Source organism: Melanerpes formicivorus, unplaced genomic scaffold, assembly GCF_026170545.1.
Source record: "Melanerpes formicivorus ecotype bairdi unplaced genomic scaffold, bMelFor1.0.p_v2 SCAF_2, whole genome shotgun sequence".
Lineage (NCBI taxonomy): Eukaryota > Metazoa > Chordata > Aves > Piciformes > Picidae > Melanerpes > Melanerpes formicivorus.
In genome coordinates, this window is record NW_027142354.1 from 52,967,464 (window position 1) to 52,984,829 (window position 17,366).

General features: G+C 60.4%; 1 protein-coding gene across 2 annotated transcripts; it reads right to left on the reverse strand.

Annotated features, from left to right (window-relative positions):
- Nucleotides 1-1,084: 1,084 nt before the first annotated feature.
- CPLX2 (complexin 2) lies at nucleotides 1,085-16,732 on the reverse strand. Of its 2 annotated transcripts, XM_068161257.1 has the most exons (5): nucleotides 16,632-16,732; nucleotides 12,208-12,306; nucleotides 3,322-3,429; nucleotides 2,649-2,824; nucleotides 1,085-2,512 (listed from the first exon to the last, which is right to left on the reverse strand). In XM_068161257.1, the coding sequence occupies exons 3-5, from the start codon at nucleotides 3,350-3,352 to the stop codon at nucleotides 2,315-2,317; spliced, it is 405 nt and encodes a 134-aa protein (XP_068017358.1). In that variant the 5' UTR covers nucleotides 3,353-3,429; nucleotides 12,208-12,306; nucleotides 16,632-16,732; the 3' UTR covers nucleotides 1,085-2,314. The 2 variants fall into 2 exon arrangements, with proteins under 2 accessions (XP_068017358.1, XP_068017368.1); XM_068161267.1 differs by lacking the exons at nucleotides 12,208-12,306; nucleotides 16,632-16,732 and adding an exon at nucleotides 5,597-5,657.
- Nucleotides 16,733-17,366: the final 634 nt, after the last annotated feature.

Consider the following 17,366-nt stretch of genomic DNA (forward strand, 5'->3'; position numbering starts at 1 on the left):
TCTGTCGAGTGACTGTCCCCCATTGTCCCCAGCCTATGGCCCCTGTTCTGCACTGTTACCCCACCAGGGGGCGCTGCGCCCCCACGCTGGGATCAGTGACGCCAAGGACAGTGCACAGTGGACGGGGACAGCCGCAGGGACCCATCCCAGTCCCCTAACCCTGATCCCACCTGGCAGCACCCATTGTGGATGGAGCAGGGCCATGGCCCCAGCTGAACACATGACTTATCGCATGCCATGGCCACCAGCCCTGGGCAGAGCCCTTCACTGAACCCCTACCAGAGTGATGAGCAGTGATCCCCAAGCCCCACTCCCCAGGAGAGCCTTGTGGCTTTCCTCCCACCTATGCTAACCTGCTGGGTTGCAGGGGAGACAGTCACCACGGAGGAGGTGCTTGTGCAGCCTGCCTGCAATGGAGACCTTGCCTGCAAGATCTCTATCATTTCCTACCCTAATATTTTCTACTGACAGAAGCTTTTCCAGGTGACTGCTCTGCTGATGCCACCTAGGTAACAGCTGAGCTTTTTGCTGGTAAATGATGGCAAATGAGTCAAAGCTGAGGCTGGCTCTGGATGGAGGCATCCAGGGCTGTGCCAAGCTTAAACTGCCAGGAGCCTTGCATTGCTGGGGGGCACAAGGTGCCAAATTGCCCAAGGCCTGCTATAGCCTCATTCCCCAGCTTTGGTGGGGCAGAAGGCTGTGGCCCACCAGAAACATTGCTTGTACCCAAGGGTTACCACCAGTCGTTCTGTGAGGAGAGTCCTGGAGTCAGAATAAGGGACAGAATTCCCTCCACCTTGGGCCTATGGGACAAGGGCTCACTAGCCCCCATCCCTTTTATCTTGTCCCCAGCCATGGAGAATGTGCCTGGGGGATGGGAGTGTGGGGAAGCAGCTGGACTGAGCAGGGCTCTAGGAGCTGCACCTGGCTTCTGTCACCTGTGATCTGGCTTGGTGCTGCCCAGGGTGGGTGCTGTGGCCTCCCTTAGTTTGATGAGCTGCCAGATCTCACCCCTTAGGGGGATGGAGGGGCGAGGGAGCTGGCACAGGGTACCAGGGAAGCAATGCTTGAGAAGAGGCTGGAGCAATGTACAAATCCCTTTATTTTATTAGTTCGTCAAAGACTAGTTCGAGCAGGATGGTCACAGCATGTCTGCGGGGCCCTGAGCCACCCGCCGCCTCCCGGGAGAACAGCAGGGGGCTATGGCTGGGGAAGCACGGGGACGGGGGAGCAAGGGACGGGCCAGGGTGAGGGCATGCCCCTGCATCTCCCCGTTGAGGTGCAAGCAGCAGCTCCTGGGCCATGGCTGGGGCACTTGCCCAGGGATCCCTTCCCAGGCCCAGGGGACCCGTGTGTCCGGCGTCAGCTAGGAGCATGGCTGGACAACTCGCAGCCTGGCGGCCCTCAGCCCCGTGCTGGCTTTATTGCAGGGGGCAGAGCGGGGGCCCCAGCAGCGTGACGGGGCCTCAGCTCAGCGCTGCTGGTGGCCCCAGGGACAGTGGGGACGCGGGGGTGGGAGCGTGAGCAGCGGACACGAGGACGCATGGAGCGATGGGGCGCACCCTGGCACGGAAACACTAATGCGAGAACTGGGGCCAGCAGGGACGAGACAGGGACGAGCGAGCGGTGGGGACGGGGCGGGGGGGACGAGGCAGGGGAGTCCCTGCCCCGCGCGTGCCTTTGTACACGGTCGGCGGAGCTCGATGCCTGCTCCTCCCGGTGCTGAAGTATTGCAGTCTAACTGATATGGCTTTAACTATGGGGCCAGAGATGCGGGGAGGGGGGGTCCCCTCCAACCTCCCGATGCTAGGGCACACCGGGCAGCCCCGGGGGACCCCCGTGCCCGGGGACCGGGGATGGGGGGGAGCTGTGGGCAGGGCGCCTGGCTTTGTGCTTTGGGCTTAGCCCAGGGCGGAACGGGGCAGGGGGATGGCAGTGCTGGGGACGAGGGCAGGCGAGTGGAGGCCTGCCAGGGTCCCCTGGGAGGGCAAGAGGGGCAAGGCAGGGGGCACGGGGAGCCACCCCGGGGGGGCTGGTAGGGCCTGGAGTGCCCCCAGCCTGCCACGAGGTTACATCAGTGCATTTGGTCCCGGTTCGCCCTCTCCAGCCAGGGCTGCTCCCCTTTGGCACAGCGTGGTGGGGGGGGCCCTGCCTGGACGGGACGGGGCGGGTTTTTGGTCTGGTCAGGGGAAAGGGCAAGAGGGGTTGGAGAGGGGCTGTGGTGACCCTCCCCGGGGCCAAGGGAACTGATGAAGGGGTCAGAGGAGAAAGGGCGCCCATGCCCCAGCACCCCATGGCAGGGTTGGTGGTGCTGTTACTTCTTGAACATATCCTGCAGTGGGCCAGGCAGGTACTTCAGGACCGTGTCCAGGATGCTCTCCTCCTCCTCCTCCTCCTCATCTCCACAGCCTGCCGGGATTGCCTTCTTGGGGCGCGTCAGGCTGCCCTCACATGGCTGCTCCAGTGCTGCTTTCTCCTCTGCCTCTTTCTCCTCCTTCTTCTTCAGCCCATACTGTGAAGACACAGGCACTCAGCAGGGCAGGCAGTAGGATCTGTGTGCACTGTGCCCTATGCCATCACCACTTCCTTGGCTCACCCTCACTGCTGTCCATGTCAGCTTCCCACATGCAGGGGAAGTGTGTGCTCACCTTGTCACGGATCTGCTGCCGGACTTTCTCCCGCTCAGCTTCCATGCGGGCGTGCTTGGCTTTCCGCTCCTCTTCCTGCTGGCGCAGGGCCTCCTGCCTCTCCTCCTCTTTCTTCTGTGCATCGGGGTCCTTCTCCTCCTCGCCCCCCAGCATCTTCCCCATGTCCTTGGTGGCCCCTGCACAGCACAAGATCATTGGCTGGTCCCCAAGAGTGCTGCAGCATGATGCTGGCTGCCGAAGTCCCTGCAGAGGCAGGGAGAGCACCGAGCCCCCCAGCAAAGACAAGCAGGGACTGGGACATCCTCAGCGTCACCCATGGCAGAGTCAGCTGCAGATGGGCTCCAGAGGCTGTGGGGTGGGGAGTACCGTGGGCTGGTTGTGCTGCCCTAGTTTGGCATCAGCTGGGGGAGATGCCAGCAGCTCCTTTGGAGCTGGCACCCAGGGGACCCGTTGGGGAATTCCACTTGGTGGCGGGAGAGCCAGGATTCCCCAGCCAGGCGCTGCTGGTGGTGGAAACAGGAAGCCCCAGAGGGCTCTGGTAGCAGCTCCCCACTGCCAGTGACTCTTGCTGTGTCTCTGTACCCCCACCATATCCCTCCCATTGCACTCCTCAGGGTGTTGGGCCAGAGTTGCTGCTGAAGAGGGGCCTCTGGGGGTAAAAGCACCCACTCACCGCCCAGCGCTTGCTTCATGACGAAGTCCATGGTGCCGGTGTGTGTGTGTGGCTAGGCCAGTGCCCAGCACTCATGCACTGTTCTCCGGGCTCGCTGACCAGGGCCACCTGTGCGGGCAGAGAGGGACACGGTCAGGGTCCCCGCAGCCCAGCCATGAGGTATCAGGGCAGTCCCTGGGGCTGCCATTCACACCCTCTTGCATCTCCATCCCCAGATGTCTTCCAGGATGGGCAGAGAGCGCTTCTAGGGGACCGCTGGCAGGGGGGTGGACAGATCTGCCTGCTGACAGCACCTGTTCCCTGCACCTCCTTTCCCAGAGCCTCGCTGACCCGTGGAGGGATCCCAGAGGGACTTTCCATCCCAGCCCTGCCCTCGGCGGGGCAGCAGCAGCCCCGACGTGCTGCCTGGGGGCTGGAGGGATGGGAAGCCATCACGGACTGTGTGCCCCTGCTTTGGAGTGGAGGGGACAAACCCTACCTGGCAATGCCAGGGCGGCATAGTCGGCCAGGGGGTGCTGCATGTGCCTGTGTCTAGCGCAGTGCATGTGCTCTGCAGAGGGATGGAGCAGTAGCTCTTCGCAGGTTGTGACAGTGTTTAAGGGTTGTAGGCAGCAGTGTGTGATTCCTGCGGGTGCTGGGGAAGGGTGACAGTGTGCAGGACAGAGTGTGTGTGCGCACCAAGTGTGTGTGGCCGGCTGCTTGCATGTCCTGTGCATGTGTGAGCTGCCTATCTGCCTATGTGAGCTGCGCTTGGTCAGGAGGGGTGTTAGTGGGTGGCTGCTGGCTGTGTTTGCATGGGGGCGGGGGGGGGGGGCTGCACAGACGCCTCTGTGTATAAGTTTGCAGGGCTGTGAGCTGCCTGTGCCTGCGGGGTGTGCAAGGCTGCAGCCTATTTGCGAGCTTTGGGTGCTTTGCAAGCTCTGCGGATGCGTGTGCAAGGGCTTGGGGTGGGGTGTGGGTAGAGATTTGCAGCTGTGTTTGTGCGTGCTGGGTGTGTTTGTGTGTGCTGGGTGTGTTTGTGCGCGCTGGGTGTGTTTGTGTGTGTTGTGTATGCGTGTGTGTTGTGTACGCCTGTGTGTGCTGTGTGCGCCGCATGTGTCTGTGCGTGCTGTGTGTGTTTGCACACTGTGCAGGGGGTGCAGGCTGTGTCAGTGTGGGGGGGCTGCCTGTGCAAGGCCGTGGGTTTGCAGACTGTAGGGGTTGGGGTGCGCACACAAATTTGCAGACTGTGTTGTGCGTGTGGGGGTGTTACAGGCTGTTTGCATGCTCTGTGTGTGTGTGTGTGTGGGGTGATGGGTCTGTGCCCGTGCAGCCTGTATGTCCTGTGTGTATTGGGGGGCTGCAGGCTGTGCTCGCAGCCTGCCTGCGAAGCTTGCAGTGTGTCTGCGTGTGCACACACAGTGGGTGCCGCAGCCTCGTGGGTCCCCTCACCCCGGCTCCCCAGGACCCTGCTGGGCTGCTGCGGAGCTCCATGAACCAGGACCCGCAGAAGTTTGCTGCTCCCAGGCCCAGGGCACCCCGCGGCATCGGGGTAGGGGGATCCTCCAGGCAGTACTGCACTGAGCTGCAGGGCCGACGGAGGGCTTAGGGAACACCGGGGATGTGGGGACACGGGGAGGCGCCGGGACACCGTTTCCGCATGGTGGGTGCAGGGGACAGTGGGGAATACTGGGACATGGGGAGGGCACCAGAATACTGGGGCCGCGGGGGGGTGTGTGTGCGACACGGGGGCACATGAGGGAAAACACAGGGTGCAGAGACACACCGACGCAGGGTTGGGGCGGGCACAGCAGACGGGGGCGAGCACCGACAGGTGCCAGGACATCGGGTCCGCACAGGCTGCAGCGACGCAGGAGACACGGGGGGGCGCCGGGAGGGCGGGGGACAGCGGGGACATGGGACGTAGGGGACACTCGGCATGCCGGGGACACCGACACCGCAGCGAGGTGAGGAGCCCGGGGGACAAACCGCGGCGGTGGAGGGACACGCAGACACGGGGAAGAGGACGCGTAGGGGGACCCGGATCGGGGGACACGCACCGGGGGCGCAGGGGACATCGGGGACACGGGGGAGGACGCGGGGGGGGGGGACTCGCAAGGACAGGGGAAGGGAGGGAGCCGAGGTGGGGGGTGGGCGCGAAGGGGACGCGGTGCCGCGGGGACCCGCCACCCCCCTGCCCAGTGGATGCGGCGTGGGGCCCCGCCCGCCGCCCGGGGCAGCCCGGGGCCGCAGCGGCGGCGCTGTCCCTTCAGCACCGGCACGGCGCGGCACTCACCGGCTCCGCCGCCGCTCTCCGCTGCCGCCGCTCCGCCCTCCCGCCCCGCCCCGCCTCGCCCCGCCCCGCCGCGGTCCAGCCCCCTCCCGCCCCCGGCGGCACGCGTGGGCCCGCCCGGGGTGACGCCCCCCGCCCCGACACCTCACAGCCTGGTCTCCCCCACGCCGCGGGGATGCGGGACACACAGCCTACCCCCTCTGGAGAAACGCCGCACGACCCCCAAGAAAACGTCCCGGTACCCGGGAAGGAGCGGCCCGAGAAGCCCCGCATCGCTCCCAAGGATGCGGACGGGGCTCTCCTAAACCCCTCCTCGCACTCCCGCAGTGGCCTGCGTGGGGTCAATGATTCACCTCCGCGGCAATTAATGGGCAAAGTGAGGCATTAATCAGCCGGAGCCGCAGGGGAGCTGTGCCCCCAGGATCCCACAACCCCTGCTCCCATACCCGGCACCCCAAACCACAACACCCCGTTCCCCTCCGCGGCGGTGTGGGACGGCTGCGGGAGTTTAATTAAAGTCCCTGATCAATCATCTCGGCCCCAGTGCCAGCGCAGGCTTCAGCTTTGGATTTTTTTTGTTGCTGCCCACCTCGGGGGGAGTCCCCGGGTGGAGGGTGATCAGGCAGAACTCATGTGATGGCATCGAGGCCATGACATCCACGGAGCACTGGGTCTGCTCCAGCGAGGGGGTGCTTTGGCTGGAAACGGAGGGTATCACCCTGCCCAGCCACCCTGCATTTGTCTGAAGCAAGATGGGCTCTAGCAACACCTCCTGTCCCCCCTCAGCTGGGTTTTTCTGTCCTCATCCCAGTGCATGGACAGGTGCTGGGACAGGTGTGTGCCCCATTGCCAGCCCTGGCACCCTGCAGAGGGACAGCCGCTGTCTTCTAATTAATCCATTCCTTTGCAAATCAGATTAGCACTGCTCTGATCCAGGCTTTGGGGATAGCTGGTGTTTAATGGTGAGGCTCAGGAGGAGCAGTCCTATGGGGAATCTCAGGTGTGGCTCAGAGAAGTGCTGGAGAAGGCCTGGGTGAGGAGTTGTTTCAGAGACCCCCCATCTCTGCATGTGGGAGACTGTTGGGACCTCAGACAGGCTGCAGCTGCCCCCATGTAGCCAGTGGTGAGGGCTGTGGATGTGCTGCTGGGTACTGCCAGGGCTGCTGTGGAGAGGATAGGGATGATATGGAATGAGGGGAAGCATCAGGAAGCTATCCCACAGTCAAGGGGGGTGTGGGGGGAACTGAAGCCAGCATGCCAGTGCCAGCCCAGCTTCTCCACAAGGATGCAGCAGCAGCAGACCCATGTGTGCGCCACCACTGCTGGCTGCTGCCACGGACAGGTCTCAGCATGGGAAACAGCACATCGAGGACGTGAGCCTCTTGTTCATAGCCTCTTGCTGCTCCCCAAAATATGCCTTGCTGCACCTTGTCTTGGACAGCCCTGAGCCCTCAGCCTCTTTCCACCGTGGCATCGACCAACAACTCCTTTTCCCACCTCTACAGGGAAAAAATGCCTCCTGACCTTGCACCTAGCCCTGCTTTGCCCACCAGCAGCTGGTGGGATGGGTCATGGCTGTCACGAGTGGCCTGAGCAGGGCCTGTCCATCCACCCATCTGCCCTGCGGCAGCCCTGCTCCGGGCGCTGACGTCAGCGCTCTCGGCAGCCGGGCGGTGGGCGGGTGGCACCACTCCTATTGTATTAAAAATAATACAGCCGAGCACAAATTCATTACAGATAAGTGTGACAGCCAGGAGGAATTAACGAGCCCGTCTCTCAGCGCCTGACAAACGCCTCCTTTTGTTCCTGGGATGGGTCCTTGAGTCTTTCAATCTTTGGAGATGCCTCGGCTCATTAAACCCATCCTCCTCCAGTAGCTCCCAGCCTGCCTGGGGACTGCTCCCAGTATGAGCTGTGGTCAAACTGGGAGTGCCATCCCTTGTGGCAGCATTCAAACCTGACACGCTTGGTCTCCTTGGGGCTTGGTGGCCTGGAGTGCTGTCTCCAAGTGCGGACCCCCTGGCACTCCAGATGCTGGTGCCAGTAGTGCAACTGCAGCTGAGAGAGGCTGGCAAACGCCTGTCTCTGCCCTGCTGGCATTCCATGGGAAGGGCAGTAAGGGGCTTGCCACCAGCCCTAGGCTTCACCTTCATTCTCCTGCCCTGCACACCCCTGCAGACACTCCCAGTTACAGGATGGGGATGGGCCAAGGGGACACTTGCAATCCCAGAGCCAAGCTGGCTCTGACAGGTGTTTGGAGGATAATCCCAGTGATGGGAAGTCACTTGTGCCTGGCATTGATGCCCCTTAGGCACCTCTGTCCCCTGGCATGGTCTTGGGCAGTGTAGCCTGCCAGGTGGCTGCCTGGAGCTGCTGGGGATGGCAGGAAGGGAAGGGACAGGAAGGGATGAGAGGGATAGGAGGGCAGCACCATGGTCATATGGCAGACAAAGCACTCAGCACTGTCAAGTTCTGCAAGTTGCCTTCGTACCAGCTTGAGGTGGTAGCATGGCAGGGAGAGAGCCAGCACAGGTGCCAGGGCCCCAGTAGTGCCTGGGGAAAGGACATAGGGCTGGCTGCCACTGACACGTCACCCACTGTATCTGCCACCAGCAATGTCCTGCCTGCCCCACTGCTGGCATCATCTCCCAGCCGCACAACCAGATGGGGACCCTGCAAGGTCGCAGCCTCTGCAGGCCTTTGCAAAGCTCCCAGGCAGAGGGAAATGGGTGCCCGAGTATCTGCACCTATCCCTGTGGCACTGCCAGCCCAGCCTGCTGTCACCCATTAGCACAGGACAGCTATTTTACTTATCCTGCCCCCCCCCCATCTCTGCAGAAAATAATTATTGGTCCTTCTCATCTCACCAAGGAATTAAAAGTGGTTAACTCCGTTGCCAAAGGCTTTGTTATGTTGGTTTTTCCTCGGCTGCTGCACAAGGCGATTTCCACAGTGCCACTTAGGCAGCTTTTATCAGGTTGTCTTCTGAAGGTAATTGGGTTTTTCAGGAGCCTGTTTAAAATTCGTAACCCAGCCTCTTAAACAAAACAAAAACAGCAGCGGGGAGAAAGGGAAGAGGCAGCACAAAACATGCAACAGCTGCAGCCTCCGAAGAGCAGCCCTGTCCCCTTGGGACTGGCACCTGGAGGTGACAGGGAACGGGAACAGACACCGGCGTGCTGCAGCATCGGGCTGGAGCTGGACGCTCTAGTGCAGTGCCTAAGCACAGACTGCAAGAGCCCGGGGACCCCTGCTGTCCCTTCCCCCTAGGGGGACCTGGACTGACTCTGTTATTCTATGCTCAGAGTGAGCATGTGGTGCTCAGAGCCACACATGTCCAGGGCCAACACTCTGTCCCTGCAGCAAGTCTCAGCCCTCCTGGCACCCACTCCCCAGTATCCCCCCATGCTGGGTACAGCATGTGACCATGGGTTTCACCTCAAGGCTGGCACAGGAGTGAGCCCTGAGCCTTGGGGCTGGCAGGGAGGGAAGTGGGCTCATACTGTAGATTGACCCTGGCTCTGTAGCAGTGCTCTGCCTGCCTGTGGTGGGCAAGGAAGGCTGAAGGTGGCAGGGCTGCCTGAGCTCACCACTGAGGGACAGAGAAAACTGGCCAAATCTGCCCCTGGAGCCAGCCTCACAGGATGCCTTCCACTGGTCTCATGCCCTAAGGGTCTCCCCAGCTCCAGGCTTTGCTGGCTGGCTGGGACAGACTCCTGCCTGCTGTGCTCCTTGTGCCCTGCTCTGCATGGGCACAGCAAAGCATCCCTGCAGCCAGAGGGGCTCTGGGCTGATGCTGTGGCTCTGCCTGCTCTCCTACATAGCCGTCATGGGTCCATCTGCATTAGAACCATGGCCCTGTTGACATCAGTATCACAGACCCATCTGCATCGCTCCCACAGCCCTGGTGGCTTTGCTCCCTTACACCCATCTGTCCTCTCCTGCCAGGCTCCTGCCTGTGGGTGTGTGTGTGGGTGCACTGGGCACCCCCAGCTCATCCTTGCCCAACTCTATGCTGCAGGGCGCACCGTGGGCTGGGGAGTAGGTGGTGGGGAGTTGCTGCAGCAGATGGTTGGCAGGGCCAGATCACAGCACCACACGCAATGAGAGATGTGTACATCCCCCAGTGGGGGTCATTTGCAGGAGCTGGTTGTGAACTGGTGCTGGCAGGGTCCAGGCACGCACCTGCTCGTCCAGATTATGGCAGCTGGTGTGCAAGCCAGGGTGGCTGCAGGTGAAGGAGGGATAGGGCAAGAAGGCCAAGCCCACAGCTTCCACCTTCCCAGCGTGTCAGCAGCCTGGGAGGATGCCAGAGAAGGGGTGCTCCCATGCTGCTTTGCCCTCCAGAGCTCCCCAGAAAGACCATCTATGCCTACATCTGTGCAAGAGACAGTGATAGAGGGGCTGACTCTCCCAGCAAGAATGCCTGAGATGACAGGGACCCAGTTCCAGGCTCTAGCTAAGAAGCATCCAGAGTGGACAGGATATCAGCCACTGCATGGCTGAGCACTTTGGCTTTGCCACTGCTGCTGTGTCCTGTGATGGGGAATTCTGCTCACTCAGCCTCAGTCTCAGGGCCACCCACTGCCTTGAGGTGTCCACGTTCTATGAGCACTGGGGGATGCCGGGGAGGACCCCTCCAGTCGAGTGCTGCAGTGGTGACTCCTTGTCTCTGCAGCTCCCGGCGCGCGTCCGGTGCCTCTGTGCCATGCATTATTAAACAGAGGCACTGCAGCCCCTCACTGTTTATCTTGGTGTGGCTGTATGGGGAGCAGGCTCTAGAGAAGCCGTGGTGGCTCGCTGCAGTCTCAGCTGCAAGATTCAGGTTTGCTGCAGATCTGGCCAAATCCCCAGAGGGGTTTATGGCCCCTGGGGTTACTCACCTGGCTACTTCCTACTTCCCCACCCCATGCAGGATGGATCCCGCCTCTCTGTAAAAGACCCACTGTGCCTTCAGCCTTGGTGATATCCCCTGCACTGCTTGCTTTCCCACACAGCAGGTACTTAGAGCATTTGCATCCCAACTGCTGCACATAAAGGCACACTTGTGCTGAGTCCACCCCATCAATATTTATGGCAGGCACGCACACCCGCACAGCTCTGCAGGGGCCGGTGTGGAGTGGAGCTGGGTGCAGCACACCAAGCACTGCTTAGGGAGCAGAAGAAAGCTCTCCTGAGCCCCCACACTTCCACCTTGTCCTTTTCCCTTGCCCCAGCTGTGGCCTTTGGGGAGGGAGACATCCTCTGCACATACTGATTTCCATCTCTGATGCCCTGGCAGGGACATGCAGGGCTTGTGCAAGCACCGTTGATGGAGGTGATTGGGACTGTGTGCCTCTGTGCCAGGATGGGATTTGGGCATCTGCTCTCCAAAGAAAGCCTTGGAGAGGTTATATCTGCCCTCATCTCACCAGTGGGGAAAAGGTAAGAAGGACAAGGGCATGACCAGCTCAAAGCTGGGCATCCAGGTCATAGCACAGCAGCAGCAGCCCTCACCCATCCTCCCTCCAGCCAAAGTACCCTCAGAAATGAGACCCTGGGTGCTGCTCCCCTGGGACTGAACTTTGTGCTGATACAGCTATTGGTTTTGCCAAGATCTTACAAGTTCTTTGGGGCTCCAGAGAAGAGAGCAGAGAGCCTGGGGCGTTTTAACCCCTACTCTGCACCTCTAAGGCTGAGGAGAGGGAGGATGAGAGGAACAGAAATGCTGTCGTGGAAGCTCCTATGCTACCCAAACTCCTAATCCAGCTCTGGGAGAGCATCTGCCTTCCCACAGGGAGAAGGACGCATCACCTCCGATGAGGGGTTTGGGAGCTGAGATGTCCCATGCCCAGGGCAACAAAGCCAGCTGAGGGCCACAGCGCTGGGGACACCCTGTCCTCTGATGGTGGCAGATGGCTGCATGGTGAGGGGTTCTGTGGCAGCGTGGGGGGAGACATCTGGGTGTCTGGGTTCCAGCCAAGCTGCAGCATGGTGGGAGCAGCACGAGCCTGTGCTGCCGTGGCTCAGGGCACTGGGAGGGGCGACACCTCTGCGCCAGGGGGCAACTGGGATGGGGTGGGGGACTTGGTGCCCACCCTGGCTGAGAGCTCCCCCAGCCCGCCTGCATTTGGGGTTTCCGCTGCAGAGTGACGCCAGACGGGCACGGCGCCGCTTCAAGAGCTGCTGGGGTTCTCGCCAGAAAATTCATTCTTGGCTGCTTTCAGAGGGGTTTGGCTCGTACCTTTCCCATCTGGGGGCTTTCAAAGGGAAAAAAAAAAAAAATAGAGAAAAAAAGGGAAGAAGAAAAAAAACCAACCCTGGCCCTGTGCCAGCTTCCACAGTCAGTGTTCCTTGCCATGGTCCCCAGGAGGCAGGACTGCCCAGCATCCACCCTATAGCTCAAGCTGTTCCCCAATCACATGGCCTCAGGCCGGTCCTGAACTGGTTCAGTTGTCTCCTGCCGTACACCGGGGTCTTTCCAGGATGCTCATGATAGACCCCCCTCATCCTGCTACCTGAGGCAGCCCCAGGTAGTACCTCTGCACTCCCCAATCCCTCCCGTGGCTGTGCTGTGCCCCCTGTTTCGCAGGGAGTGAGATGGCCCCCGAGGAGCTGTGGTGCGCACAGCTTACCTTGTTGTGTGCAGCGCTGGCCGTTCGCTGTCTTCAGCACCTAATGCAGGGGGATGAGGACCTGGCAGGGGTGGTTGGACATTGCAGGGAGAGCAGCACCTACAGGAGACACCAACAGCAAAAGGATCAGATCTGTGGTGGGGCCCCAGGGCTGGACAGAGTGGACGAAGCAGAATTACTTGATGGGTGATGGACAAAGCACATCAGTGCCTCCTGCCCTCTCTCTCAAGGGTGGGGGGGGGGAGAGGAGGGACAAGGTGGGTCTACACAATTCCCCCAAATCCTGTCCTGCAAAGATGGGAGCAATGTGCTGCCAAGAGTCACCATTTCCCTGCAGATGGGGATGCAGTGAGACATGCAGAGGCTGAAAGGCTGCAGAAGGTGGCAGCTCATCAGGGTCTTTGGTCTCCTGGATCAGGGACTCTACCTCCACTACTGGCAGAGGGCTCCTGGCCGTTTCTGTAGACACTCAGCAGTTCATATACCTTCATTAAATATTGAGAGGGCTCTCAACTCTTTGAGGGCTTTAAAATTCCACATTAACTCTGCCTTCCTCAGCTTCCACATGATGAATTTCTTCTTTGGAGAACATAACAGCAAGTTAAAACAAGTCACTAAAATAAAAAAGCCCTTGCCCAGACTTTGCAGATTGTGAAAGCCTGGCCTGGCTCTGGGCTCTCCACTTCTGCTGGACATCAGGAAGCTTCTGCAGGGCATCTGGTCCCTTCCCTGAATGTCCTTGAAATCCCCTTGTGATGCTTGGTGAGATGCAAGGGGTGCTCCTGGGGGTCATTGGCCTGGGCAGGGCTGTGGAGAGACGCAGGTACCAGGTTGTTGGTGCCATGCTGGCAGTTTCTGCAGTGGTCCATCCCTGCAGTGCAGCTGGTGGCACTAGGATGGGTGCCATGAATGTGATTTGTGCTCTGTGACTCGAAGCCCAGGTTCCTGGGGAAGTTACAAATTCATCCTGACTTCAAGGAAAGGCTTTTCCTCCACCCTAGGGAAGGAGGGAGGCTTTGGCAAATTGGAGATAAATATATGACCCAGGGGAGGCAGGGGAAACACGGGCAAACAGCGACACTGGAGGAGCGGGGCTGGGCTGGATGGAGCCTGCATTTTAAAAAGCATTACAGAACAGGGATGTTTCGTCCCAGCCCCATGGGCAGGAAACACTGCCAGACCCTCAGTGCAATGCTGAGTTTAGGGAGGGTACAGACTCACCCCAGGGTCTCCAAGATCTGGGGGCTATGGGGAAGTTGGCAGAGAGTCCCTGGTGGAATCCCTGATAAGATCCCAGAACAGCAACTGCTTCCCTGCGAAACGCAGCACTTACAAACTCAGCCTGTAAAGGGCTCAGCAGCAGCATGAAGGTGACCTTTGCTGGGGACAACCACTGCCTCCTTCGGGACATGGGAGGGTTCAGGAGTGGGGTAAGATGGCTGCAGACTGCTGCAGGGATGCGTGCCGGGGGGGTGGCTTATTTCCAGACAGCTCAGTGCCAACGAGACAGGCTGGGCTGGGACAGGATCAGTCTCCTGCTTTGCCAGCCATGGCCCCAGATCCAAATCAGCTGTTCTTTGCTGAAACCCCAGACAGTGGGAAGAGCAGGGACCCCCTGCCCAGGTACCTGAGAGAAGGATGCAGGGGGTGATGGGGGAGTGTGCTCCAGTCTTTGCAGGGTATTTATTTTCTGTGCCAGACCAAAACATGGGGGTTTTGTTTTGCTCTGCTTTGGTTTTTTCCCTTTGCAATGAGCGGAGCCTGCCAGTATCACAAAGATGCATCTCACCTGGACAGCTGCACTAGCTTGGTCTGTCTGACTGTCCAGGCAACCAGACACCATTTATAGCCAAAAGCAGAGAATAGGGAAGAGCAGAGCAGGGTGATGGTGCCAGGACACCCCCAGCTCTGGGCTCTGCAGTGTCCTCAGGCTGGGATGCTTTTGTCCAGCTGAGGTCTGGACATAAGGCACAATATTGAGGGAAAACTTCATGCTCAAGATGAGACCATTAGCGCTTCTGCTTTGGCACCTCTGGCTCCCAGCACTCTACTTTTATATCTGAGCTGGTCCAAAGATCTTCAGAGGAGAATGGGTTGGGGAAGGGGAGCAGTGGGGTGTGCAGTGCAGGCTGGCAAACTCTGGGTCACATTCCAAAGTGCTTCTTCTGCCATCATGGGGCTCTGGGGAGGCTGAGAGGAGCAACATTTCTGAACCTCTGGTGACTGTTAAAGCAGGAGCAGGTGGCATTAGCTAGGGAGGAATGGACCTGCTGACCTGGCTGCCTAAAGGAGGAGCTGGCACCTGTGGTGCAGAATGGCATGGAAGAAGTGACAGTGGTTCCTGGTGAAGCACAGGGTGACCTAGCAAGACACTGGATGCATGGCCTGGAGAGCCCAAGAGTGGACATGGCAGGTGGTCTGAGTATCCATGGCCAGGAAGGCTTGGTGGAGCTAGGAGAGGTGGAGGGGAAAGCTCCTGGGACGAGTGAGCTGGGAGCTCTCACGCGAGAGCAGCCTGCAGGAGCACAGCTTGTTTACCCTGGCTGAGCAGGCCTGATTGCTCTCTATAAATACACCCAGTAAGTAAACACTTGGGAGGGAGAAGGATCGTTGAAACTCGAGGATGATGCTGGCATAAGAACAAATGAGGAGGTCTGGCCAAGAGCACGTGGAAGCTGTGGGAAAGAGCAGAGATCCTCCATCCTGGGAAGGTCCTGCTTTGGGCAGAGGGGTCCAGCCATGGCCATTCAGGCAGTGCATGATGTCCAAGGGCTTGGGCTTGGTGACAGTGGTAAAGGCAGCAGCCTTGGCTGCAGTAGTCATGCCCACCTGCCAGACCAGACCTCTCAAGCTCAGGGCCATAGGGACATGTTGGTGCCCAGTGGTGCAACCAAGCTGTGCCATGCTGCCAGTGGTCACATCTCCAGGGGTTTTCCCTGCAGTACCGACCTTCCACTGGGACCTTTCAGTTCTGGTGGTTGAACCATGGGGGGCAAGTCAACGCAGCTCCCATTGATTCCTGACACATCTCCCAATAATTAGTACCAGTCCTGGCAGGCTGCACCTGGCAGCAGCCTCTGCAGAAACCCAGGGAAGAGCCAAGGTGCAAATCGCAATCGTCCTCCAGCACTGTGAGGTGTTAATAGCCCTGTCTGCTTGAGGTCACTTCAATACTAATGTTATCACACAAGGCAATCGAAGAAACAAACAGCCCATAGCCAAGGGAGACGTTTTCTGTGCCAGTTTGTCTCAGCTGAGCTGCCTCTAGTTTTCCCAGGATGGTGAGGGTTGGACACCTGGAGTGATGCTGCTGGCCCGGGGCTGAGCTCCCTATTTTCTCCAGCCTGCCCTGGCAACCGCCAGGGTCCTGTGGCCCCCAGGGAGAAGGAGGCTAAGTTTGGCAGAGGACACCTCTCTGTACCCTGAGCCTGGCCCGTCTTTTCTCATCCTCCCTTTGCCAAACCCAGCACTTTGTCTTGAATCCTCCAGCTTCTTTACTAACCTCAGGTAGCAGCTGCCACCACCCGCAGAGCCTGGCTGGTTGCATGGAGAAGCCCGGAGCTGTCAGCCCTGTCCTGAGCGGAGGTGCCAGCCCCACTTCACTGCTCTGACTCACCGTGCTGCCTGCCTCAGGCAGCAGCTGCCCGGTCACGCTCATGCCATGCGGCTGGCAGTGCCACTGTGTGCTGCCAGGCCTGGATCACTGCAGCCGTGGCACTGGGAGCACGGTGAAGAGAGGGGCTGGAACTTGGGGCACGGGAGTAACTTCCTAGGGACAGTGCAATGGGAAGAGGGGTTGAAGCCCAGGAAACTGGGGACTATGCAGCTGGGATCCTCCAGGAGTGGTTGGACTTAGCCATGGAGAGCAGGATGGAGGAGGGAGCCAGCGATGGGAGGTGCCCGGAGGGTACCAAGAGCTTCCCATAGAAGAATGCTGCTTGGGGTCCCCTCGGGTGCAGGTAGGGACACAGGGAGAGCAAGTCGCTTCCTCTCCCTGCCCATGACCCCACTCTGCAGAGCTCCCCCTACACTGGATGGCCGGGCATGGAGGGGCTGGAGGCGGGGCTGCAACGTATAGCTCGGGGGTGATAGTCCCTCTCCTGCCATCCCCTTCCCATCGGCGTGTACCCACTCCCCAGCCCTGCCAGAGGGGCAGCCTGGGGCGCACCGCTCAGCCCTGCATCTTGCACTTGCATCCCGTACCTGCCTCCTACATCCCGCTCGCATCCTGCATCTCACTCGCATCCTTCTCCGCATCCCGCATCCCCGCGGCCGCCGCCCCGTTACATAAGCCGGCGGCCCCGGGAGGCTCGGCGGGCCGGTTCCCGTGCCCGTGCCCGGCCCCCCCGCCCCGGGCTCTGCGGCACGGTGGGCCCGCCCCCGGCCCCAGCCCCAGCCCCGGTCCCGGCCCAACCCGCACCTACCTGGCTGGGCTCGGCACGGCTCCGGTCCGCCCCGTCTGCCCCCGGCGTAGGGAAGGAACAGCCGCCGGAAGGGAGGCGGGAGCCTTAACGGTACGGGGGGCGCCCCGGTGCTGGCTCCCCCTCTGCCGCACGGCCTCCCGGGCGGGGCCGGCTCCGTGCCCGCCTCCGGCCCGCCCCGCGCCCCCGGCGGCAGCCCCCGGCCGCGGCCTTCCATCACTGCAGCCGGTAATTCCCCTCCAGTACCCGAAGATTGCCCCCCATGCCCAGCAGATCCCCTTGGTTTCCGGTAATTTCTCCCTCGGTGCTTAGCCACCCACCTCGGTACCCCGCCATTGCCTCTCTGCTTTGCAGCCCACCCCCCACTACCCGGCTATGCACCCCAGCACCCAGCAATTGCCCCCAGCATGCAGGCCTGCCTACCAGTATTTACATACGTCCCTGGGCCCCAGCAGTTGCATCTCCAGTGCCTTCAACAGTCAGCCCCCAGTATCTGGCTATGCCTCTTAGTATCTCCCATGTCTTGGCAGTCCCTGTTTCCCCAGTACTCAGCGATTCCTCCCAGTATATGATAATTCCTCCTGAATCCCCATCTGCCAGTCCCCACAGCCTAGCAATTCCCTCCAATATTCATCTTCTACCCCCAGGGCTCAGCACTTCTCTTCCCTGGAGTCAGTGATGCCCCTTCCATGGCACTGCCAGCCCCCTCAGAGGGCAGAGCATCTCTGTATGTCTCAG

What these genes read in the sequence shown, in the direction of transcription:
- CPLX2 (XM_068161257.1), bottom strand. Translation starts at nt 3,352, where the DNA reads ATGGACTTCGTCATGAAGCAAGCGCTGGGCG. An exon ending in CATGAAGCAAGCGCTGGGCG is followed by an intron (nt 2,825 to 3,321) that starts GTGAGTGGGTGC and finishes TGTGCTGTGCAG; the next exon opens with GGGCCACCAAGGACATGGGG. An exon ending in GGCAGCAGATCCGTGACAAG is followed by an intron (nt 2,513 to 2,648) that starts GTGAGCACACAC and finishes GTGTCTTCACAG; the next exon opens with TATGGGCTGAAGAAGAAGGA.